A 10,451-nucleotide genomic window follows, 5' to 3' on the forward strand; every position below is an offset into this window, starting at 1 on the left:
CTAATGGAAGAGAATATTTTTTTTGCCTTTACAACTTCATTCTGTGTTCTATTAATAAGCACATAGTGTGCAACTGCTATTATACTATGTCTCACATGTCTTATATTATGCATGAATTCATACTCTTGATAATCATATGACAAATTAACTCTTTCTACATAATTAGTATCTTATCGTCTATATATATTTTTTAAATACATGCACCGTGTGATATATAATGACGATGTATATAAAAATATTATTTTCTAAATAAGTCAAGTCTAACACTAAAAGATTCATTTCCTTCATGGATCAAAAGGTTGTCAAAGACAATAGATCTTTCATTAATCGTTAAGAGAAACATGTCTTTATCTACTTTGAGGTATGATATAAGCTCGTTGTATAGTAGCCATGGTGAGATAAAAGAAGTTATCCTATGAAGTGATGTCCCTCTACCAGTTAGTGAGAGAATGTATTATTGAATATCCAACTATGTCATGATGTTATTGATGATGATTATGCATGCATGTACTAATTTTTATGTATTATTTTACATAAGAGAATGTGATAATTAAAGGAGAATATTACTCCTTTCGAGAGTGATGTGGTTTCTCCTTCATTATTTGGGAGTATGCATCCATCAAAGTCCTGTTCATATGGCTCATGTATTTATGAACAACAGTAAAAGGAGTAGGCTGCATGAGTTCTTATAATCTGCACATAATAAATACTTGACTATTAATATACATTTGCACTCCTACTTGTTGGTATCTTCCTATTCCATAAGAAGTCTCTCTTCGTTGATCCCCATTTGTTTGTTGCAGGATTGTTACAGAGGATACAGCACACCAGTGACAAAAGCAGTCCATCAATAGCTTACCCAAGTGGAATTAGCTTCAAAAGATCAGGATCATGAACTGAGGTCATTCTCAAATCTATGAGTAGCTTACACATGAAACCAACCTTCCAAATTAGCAGTATCTCAATAAAACCTTGAATAAAAGTTGAGAGACAGCATTCCATGAAGACGAAGGATACACTTCTTAACATCTCAACTCCTTCTTCGGCCATAGCTTTACTCCACAGATTAAGTCCCAATTGGTAGCCAGTAGACTATTTATTACAAGCCCATCGGTAGCCAATTGAGAACAGTAGAAAGAAACTGTGAACATAATATAAGTAAAAATTCAAGAGACGAAAGCATACTTACCAACCATACTTTAACTCAGCTAATTGATATCATTTTGAACAAAGAGATTGCTGACTAATTTTTTATGAGGTGTAACTTCCCTCCCTCCATATATGCAACTATTAGGAAAAGAGAACAGAGACAAAAGTCCAGTTTGTGTGGTTTATTTGCAGATGTAGCTGCAGATTTCATAAACTTAAGCCCGAGACAAAGATGAGAATTCATGCTATTCATTCAGCACCGTTCCATGCAACTGAAATAGCTCCAGATTTTACAAAGATATCGACCGGATGCTGTCTAACGGGCCACAAGGAGTCTCAAGCTTCCTGGACTTCAATATTTGTAGAAAAATAATTAATACGACACCCAATTGAATTGTTCAGCAGAGAAGTTTCTGTTTTGAGGCGGAAAGAAAGCAAAGAATGAATAAAACCATATTGTCAACTTAAGTAGTCCTGAAATATTTATGAATGTCCATCGAGGTTGCATGCCTTTGCTGCTTCCTTTACTTTCACTTCTCTTGCAACTTGTAATGAATTTTTTGCTTCTGAATATACACTCTGATAGTTCAGCAACAAGTTTAAATACCAAAACATCCTACAGCTCCTATTCTAATTATTTAATCATTTTTCTCTTTTTTCACCTTTTTTATCTCAAGTATCAATATCCTCTTATCTTCAGTTTATACTGAACACTATAAAGATCAAGCCTACTTGTAGTTGTTTCACGCTGACAATTGTTCTGCAAGCCACTGTTCGATATCCTTTTTGCCTTCTGCAAAATAAAATAATAAATATGACTTCATATAATAAACATTTAAATCAAATTACATTTTAAAAGTATAATTCATCTTCCCAAAGAACAATATACATGTTTCCAATATGAAAAATGGATAGACAGAACAACAGAAACCATGGGCAGGCATCATATCCAAAAAATAATTGTGGTAGAAGGTATGGGTAAAGTGTTCTGACAAGTTTATCTTCTGCGAAACTCCACTTAGACCATTATCATGCAATCGAATTTTGAAAATTTAAGGAAAAAAAAAAGCTCTTGATGATCAACAACACAGAATTGCTTCTAAGAGAAAATTTTTGGAAGAGAAACAGGACCACAAGGAGTAGCTGTGAACAACACAATACAAAATAACAAAATATTGCTTTCAATAACATACAAAACAATACACAAACAGAAATAGATCTGTACAAAACAATATGGAGCTTGCACTATGTAACACCACATCAAGGGAAACAGCAAAAATCAAAAGGCATTTTTAAATGTAGTTCCTTAAGTTAGATCCACTTGCACATTGTGGGTCTACAACTCTAAACTGAAGAACTTTTAGAAACTATAAGCATGGTGCTTCTCCTGTACTGAAATTCTGTGTTTAGTCCATGAAAAATCCAGCAAGGAAGATAAATGAAAGTGAGAATTCAGTGCCTCGGAGATTGCATGGAAGTGCTCATAATTAGACTGACACTGTGATCTGGTAAGGATAGGAACAATATCTCCATCAAGGTGGTCGATAGTCGAGACCTAAGACCTCATGATGCAATGTGTGAAGCGTCTAACAGCATAATCAAATTAACTAAATTGATGCACAACAGCACAAGGATATGAAAGGCATACCTGTATGTGTAAGTGTGTCTAGTCTAGCATACGAGTTCCCTAAGGCCTAAACTAAATCTGTTGGACCTGTTAGGATGTGCAGTGTCAGATGCCTGTGGTGCCCACTCAACATAGATGTGGGGTCCGTCTAACGAGAGGAAGGACTTGTTGTGGAGGAGCGACGTGGATGGTTTTATCTGCACATTCAAGTACATCTGGCAATGCAAAAACAAGGTTGTGTTCCTCTGTTTGTGCATACAAAACATTGTGTTGAACCAACTTGAGAAATCATACAGAAGCAATTGATACCCTGACTGCCTATCCAATGTTTAATAGCTAAAAGGTTTAAAAAGTTATATTTGGACAAATTTCAGAATCCATGTACTAAGTTGGCATCTTAGAAAATTTCTCAGTGCAACTTGTAAATCTTTGGAGTGTTGGGCTGATAGCCCATATTCAGCCCATGGGGGCTAGGGCAGTCCACAGCCCACACCCCCTCTTAACCTAACCCTAATTAAGATTAGGGGATGTGGTGGCCGCGTTTTAGATGCAGAAAAAGATTATAAAAAGGCAGCAACGAGGTAGATCTTTAGGGCGACGGGATTCCAAAGAGAAGAAGGAGAACAAGGCAGAAAAGGAAGAGAAAGAAATGGAAGAAGACAAGGACAATGCAGAGAGACTGTTCTCAATCATCTAGCAGTGTTCTCATCTCAGGTTAGATCAAATCTACAGTAGACTCTTGCTGTGATTACTTGGGGAGGTTTTAGACATTGTAGGCAGTGATGTGATCCTTGTATCCCAGTTATTCTCTTGTGGTTGTTGCTAGGGTTTAGAGCAAGAGATTGAGATTTGTATATTCATTATTCTCATAGTGGATTATCTCTAGTTTGCCCCGTGGTTTTTACCCTTCACATTGAAGGGGTTTTCCACGTATATCTTGGTGTTCTGTTTGATTGTGTTTATATTTATTCCGCTGCGTATTATGGTCTTCTAGTATTTGTTCATATACAAAGGTTATTCCTCTTTATAACCCCATCAACTGATATCAGAGCAGGGTTTTGGTGATTTAATTTTTGTATTTGAACATGGAGGCCAGTAATATTTCTCGCATGATTAGTTTGAATGGAAATAATTGGATGATATGGAAACCAAGAATGGAAGATCTCTTGCATTGCAAAGATTTGTATGGACCTTTGCAGGGGGATAGTGCAAAACCTACAACTATGACAAATGATGAGTGGAAGAGGTTAGATCGAAAAACAATTGGGTTTATTAGACAGTGGCTTGATGATAGTGTCTTTCACCATGTTTCTACTGAAATTTCTGTATATTCTCTTTGGAAAAAATTGGAAAGTCTCTATGAAAGAAAAACAACTGGCAACAAAGCTTTTTTTATCAGAAAACTTGTGAACCTAAAATATAGAGAGGGTGCTTCTATTGCTGAGCATTTGATTGAAATACAGAGTATTACTAACCAGTTATCCTCTATGAAAATGTCTCTTGATAATGAGTTGCAAGCATTGTTACTTCTCAGTTCATTACCAGAAAGTTGGGAAACACTAGTGGTTTCCCTTAGTAATTCTGCGCCAGATGGTATTGTCACTATAAGTCAAGTAACAAGCAGTTTATTGAATGAGGAGTTGAGAAGAAAGAGTTCAGCAACATCTCAGAATGATTCACAGGCACTTATCTCAGAGAACAGAGGAAGGTCAAAGTCTAGAAGCAGTTCACGTATGGGTAGGAGCAAGTTAAGATCAAGAAAAGATATTGTTTGCTATAACTGTGGTGAGAAAGGACATTACAAGAACCAATGTAAGCAACCTAAGAAGAACAAGAAAAAGGGAAAAGAAGTGGAGTCTACAGAGTCAAATGATAATACTACAGCTACAGTGCAGGGTGGTGATTATTTGATTTTGTCTCCTTCTGATGATATTTTTTCTTGTGTATGTCAGGATCTTGAGTGGGTGATTGACACAGGTGCTTCTTATCATGCTACACCACGGAGGGAGTTTTTTGCTACATACAGGTCTGGAAACTTTGGTGTTGTCAAGATGGGCAACTATGGCACATCATATTTCACAGAGGGCAAATTGGTGCTTAAGGATGTGAGGCATGTGATTGACTTGAGGCTGAATTTAATTTCAGTTGGAAGACTAGATGATGAAGACTATGAAAGCATATTTCACAGAGGGCACTAGAAGCTTAGTAAGGGTTCTCTTGTTATAGCTAGTGGAAAGAAATGTCATACTTTATACAGGTTGCAGGCTAAAGCTTATGGTGAGCAGTTAAATGCTACAGAGAAAGACTTCAGTATGGAGTTGTGGCATAAGCGATTGGGACACATGAGCGAGAAGGGGCTGCAAGCTCTTTCCAAGAGAGAGGTATTGCCAGATCTCAGAGGTATACATCTGAACCCTTGTATTGATTGTTTGGCTGGTAAACAACATAGAGTTTCATTTGCTAGTGCTACTTTGTCTAGAAAAATGCATGTCTTAGACCGTATTTATACAGATGTATGTGGTCCTTTGAGGACAAAAACTCTTGGTGGATCTGTTGATGTTCTTGGTATAAGTGGTGCACTTTATTTTGTCACTTTTATAGATGATTTTTCTAGGAAAGTTTGGGCCTATGCTTTGAAGACCAAAGATCAGGTTATTAATGTCTTCAAAGAGTTTCATGCTAGGGTTGAAAGGGAGACAGAAAGGAAATTGAAATGCATAAGATCAGATAATGGTGGTGAGTATACAAGATTATTTAATGACTATTGCAGGTCACATGGGATCCAACATGAGATGACAGTTCCTGGTACACCTCAGCATAATACAATTGCAGAGAGGATGAACCGCACCATCATGGAAAAAATTAGATGTATGCTTTCATAGGCCAAGCTACCCAAAAGGTTTTGGGATGAGGCTTTGAGGACTGCAGTTGATGTGATCAACTTATCACCATGTACAGCCCTAGATGGTGATGTTGCAGATATGGTTAGAGAAAGATGTTTCCTACAGGCATTTGAGAGTATTTGGTTGTCGCGCATTTGCACATATTCCAGACAATAAGAGGTCTAAGTTGGATGGTAAGTCTAAAGAATGTATTTTTCTTGGTTACTCACATGATCATTTTGGTTACAGGCTTTGGGATCCAGAAAAGCAGAAGGTATTCAGAAGCAGAGATGTAGCCTTCTTTGAGGATCAAACCTTTGAAGATTTGAAGAAGAAGACACAGGCCAAGACTTCTACAGAAGGATTAGCAGATTGTGACCCAGTTATTCCTCCAGTATATCATGGTGATGGGGGAGATGTGCAAGAAGATAGTGTAGAGCCTGATGTTGAGCAAGAAGAAGTAGGAGAGCAAGTTCTAACATAACCTCAGTTGAGAAGATCTTCTAGACAACGTCAACCTTCCAGAAGATACTCTACAGATGAGTATGTGATGCTTACTGATGCAAGTGAACCAGAGAGTTACCAGGAAGCAGTTGAAAGTGAGCAGAAAGAGAAGTGGTTAGTTGCTATGCAGGAAGAGATGGATGCTCTTCAGAAGAACCACACTTATAATTTGGTGCTGCTACCAAATGGAATGAAGGCCTTGAAGAACAAGTGGGTTTTTAGGTTGAAGACTCAAGAATATTGTTCTCAACCAAAGTACAAAGCTAGATAGGTTGTGAAAGGCTTTGGTCAAAAGAAAGGTATTGACTTTGAAGAGATTTTCTCTCCTGTTGTTAAAATGTCTTCTATTCATGTTGCTCTTGGTATTGCTACTAGCCAGTCATGGTGATTTGGAGGAGGAAATTTATATAGAGCAACCAAAAGGCTTCAAAGTCAAAGGTAAAGATAATTTTGTCTGCAAGTTGAAGAAGAGCTTGTATGGGCTAAAGCAAGCTCCAAGACAATGGTACAGAAAGTTTGATTCATTTATGATAGAAAATGGATACAAAAGAACGGCTTCAGATCATTGTGTATACATCAAATGGTTTGGTGAGGATTTTATTATTCTCTTACTTTATGTTGATGACATGCTTATTCTTAGGAAAGATATGTCTAAAATTGACAGGTTGAAGAAGGAACTGAGTGAGTCTTTTGCAATGAAGGACATGGGGCCAGCAAAGCAAATACTAGGCATGCAGATTTCCCGTGACAGGAAAAACAAGAAGATTTGGTTGTCACAGGAGAAATACATCGAGAAGGTATTGGAAAGATTCAGTATGAGCAACGCAAAACCAGTTGGTTCTCCTCTTGCAGGTCACTTCAAGTTGTGCTCAGAATAGAGTCCGTCAAGTGATGAGGAGAAGGAGAAAATGCAAAATGTTCCTTATGCTTCAGCAGTTGGAAGTTTAATGTATGCAATGGTATGTACGAGGCCGGACATCGCATATGCAGTGGGTGTTAGTAGCAGATTTCTTGCAAGTCTTGGCAAAGAGCACTAGGCAGCAGTGAAGTAGATCTTTAGATATCTCAGAGGAGCTCTAAGGTTTGTTTAAACTTTGGAGGTGGACCACATGTGTTGACAGGTTACACAGATGCAGATATGGCAAGAGATATAGATACGAGAAAGTCTACTTTAGGTTATGTACTTACTTTTGCAAGGGGAGCTGTGTCATGGCAATCCAGGTTGCAAAGGTGTATTGCTCTCTCTACCACAGAAGCAGAATATATTGCTGCTATAGAGGTATGCAAAGAAATGTTATGGATGAAAGAATTCTTATAAGAATTGAGGCTGAAACAGGAAAATTATGTGGTGCATTGTGACAGCCAAAGTGTCATCCATTTGTGTAAGAACCCAATGTTTCATTCCAAATCAAAGCATATAGATGTCAGAGACCACTAGATTCGAAATGTATTTGAAGAGAAGCAGTTGCAGCTTCAGAAAATTCATACAGATGACAACGGAGCAGACATATTGACGAAGACCTTACCAAAAGAAAGACAGGAGATATGCCGACAGCTGGTCGGCATGGCTTCACATTGAGGAGTCATGGGACAGCCTCCTTTATGGGCTGAAGGGGGAGGTTGTTGGGCTGATAGCCCATGTGAGCTAGGGCAGCCCACAGCCCACACCCCCTCTTAACCTAACCCTAATTAAGATTAGGGGGTGTGGTGGCTGCGTTTTAGATGCAGAAACAGGCTATAAAAAGGCAGCAACGAGGCAGATCTTTAGGGCGACGGGATTCCAAAGAGAAGAAGGAGAACAAGGCAGAAAAGGAAGAGAAAGAAAGGGAAGAAGACAAGGACAATGCAGAGAGACTGTTCTCAATCATCTAGCAGTGTTCTCATCTCAGGTTAGATCAAATCTACAGTAAACTCTTGCTGTGATTACTTGGGGAGGTTTTAGATAGTGTGGACAGTGACGTGATCCTTGTATCCCAGTTATTCTCTTGTGGTTGTTGCTAGGATTTAGGGTAAGAGATTGAGATTTGTATATTCATTATTCTCATAGTGGATTATCTCTAGTTTGCCCCGTGGTTTTTACCCTTCACATTGAAGGGGTTTTCCACGTATATCTTGGTGTTCTGTTTGATTGTGTTTCTATTTAATTCCGTTGCATATTATGGTCTTCTAGTATTTGTTCATATACAAAGGTTATTCCTATTTATATCCCCATCATGGAGTACTCCGGTTCTAGAATTAGAAAAGTTAAAATTAGTCAAAGAACTACAATATTTTTATAGAGAAATAATAATTAGACAGATTAAAGAAGCCCATAACGAATCGTCTAACCTGAGCAAGAAAACGTTTGGCTATTGATGGGCTGGAGATAGCCTATTTTACGAACACCTCAACATTAAAGAATTAGTGAAAACAACTCAACTCCTAGAACGTTCGCCTTACAAATCAGTATTCGTTAATACTGTAAAGCATGGCCAGCTTCGTGGTCATCTGTATCATTATGAGCAAGGCAAAACATGAATGAATCGTTTCCATTGCCCAAGATTGTTCCAAATTCTGAATAGCTTAATCATGACTAGTGCAATTGGTATTATTAGGTTCTTCTCAAAGAAAAAACAAAATGCAAATATAAAGAACATAATATAATGAAGGATTTCTGAAAACAGCATTTGTCTGCATGAGCACGCAGACATACAGACACAAAATCCCCCTTATCAAGGCCTTCAAACTTAAAACTTACAAAAGTGATCAGTCAAGCAGGAAGACATTAACCAAAATCAATACTTAGAAACTAGCGGTCTTTGAAGCAAGCTTTAGACGTTTTGCTGTGTAGTATCAATCAAGGTTTGTCAAAAGTAGCATACCAACAGCACTACCACAGTTTCGTTGGAGAAATTACGATAAATTTTCTATTGAAATCTTCTCCCTTCATTAATCCAGAAAGCCTTAAAGGCATAGATATAGACTTTTTAATTTCCTGATGTGAAACGAAGGTACTCCAAATAAATATTTGGAATGAGGATCAAATTATTATGAGATTACTAATTATAATAACATAAACATAGCATATGATCCATAATGATATGATGAATCTTCTTGAACTGCTGTATCAACATGTGCAAGATGCAAGCCTCTCGGACAAGTTGAAGAAGAGAGCAAATGCAGTAAAATAAAGATAAAATATATTCCCCTCTTACCAGAATGATCATCGTTGTTGAGACCAATAGTACCCAAAACATGCTTCTTGGAGAAATCAACCTGCGCGTAGCAACCTCGCGTATAGCATGGGACCAAGACGGCAAAGCCGTTCTCCGTCTCGCTCTCAGACAGGAACTCGGATGCATGCGGTTCCAACCACCCAATCGCCCAATCCGGATCATCAAAATCACCCATGCATTTCGATCGGATCTGAGGCACGTTACCTGCTGCAATCTTCAAAGAATCCGGATCCCTGTACCCCGTGAGGTAATCAGACGAAGAACTCAGTGATTGCTCGGGAGATTGACGACCTTTTCTTCCCCAAAGCCAATAAGAGAGAAGATTAAAAAGCATAGCCATATCTGCGAAACCGGATACCGCTCTCAGAATCAATCTTCTGAACCAAAACACACAAAAATGGAATCTCTTTTGCCAATATTCCACTAACGATCAGCAAGATCTCGTCTTTCCCATCGGAATCAATGAAAGAAACAAAAATCTTCCCACAGATGACCGCCTCCTATAATCTACCTCTTTTCAGAGCTAAAAATCCTTCGCCACCTTTGAGAACATCAAATCGGACGAACACAAGCAGAACAAGAATTCTATGCCCACGGATAACCATATCGAACGATCTGATCTCTCTCACCTGGCGCTTTCCAAACGCCAATTGCACACGGACATCAACGCCCTCTCCGTCGGTCCTTTTACCGAATCGCGTACCCTTCCAACATCTCCCGCCGTCTGCACACCCGAACCCGTGCCCAGGATTCCTCGATGACACAGTTTACGGCCTCGATTCGCTGATCTCTGATCTCCAGTGAATCTTATCCGTTCGATCCTCTGGGTCTAAAGCTAGCGAAGGTGACGCACACAGAATACACGCGTGGTGTCACAAGTGGCGGTGGGGCCCGAAAAGGATAACGTGAGCAGGGAGCAGCAGGTGGTCCCCTTATAGGTGGGTATAGTTCAGGCTAGGTGGTGCGGATATTTGTCACTTCTCACAATCCAATCATTGCCTTCGCGACGCAGGCCACTGCGACCACTGCTACGTATTGACGAATATACCCCTCTTAAATTTGTGATTACCGAAT

The 10,451-nt window shown here is 38.8% G+C and overlaps 1 protein-coding gene across 1 annotated transcript; it reads right to left on the reverse strand.

The window, feature by feature from the left end:
- Positions 1-670: 670 nt before the first annotated feature.
- LOC135595731 (uncharacterized) lies at positions 671-10,096 on the reverse strand. The gene is made up of 2 exons (XM_065087010.1): positions 9,357-10,096; positions 671-1,942 (listed from the first exon to the last, which is right to left on the reverse strand). The coding sequence occupies exons 1-2, from the start codon at positions 9,715-9,717 to the stop codon at positions 1,893-1,895; spliced, it is 411 nt and encodes a 136-aa protein (XP_064943082.1). The 5' UTR covers positions 9,718-10,096; the 3' UTR covers positions 671-1,892.
- Between the last annotated feature and the right edge of the window lie 355 nt (positions 10,097-10,451).

This window comes from Musa acuminata, chromosome BXJ1-2 (assembly GCF_036884655.1).
Source record: "Musa acuminata AAA Group cultivar baxijiao chromosome BXJ1-2, Cavendish_Baxijiao_AAA, whole genome shotgun sequence".
Taxonomy (NCBI): domain Eukaryota; kingdom Viridiplantae; phylum Streptophyta; class Magnoliopsida; order Zingiberales; family Musaceae; genus Musa; species Musa acuminata.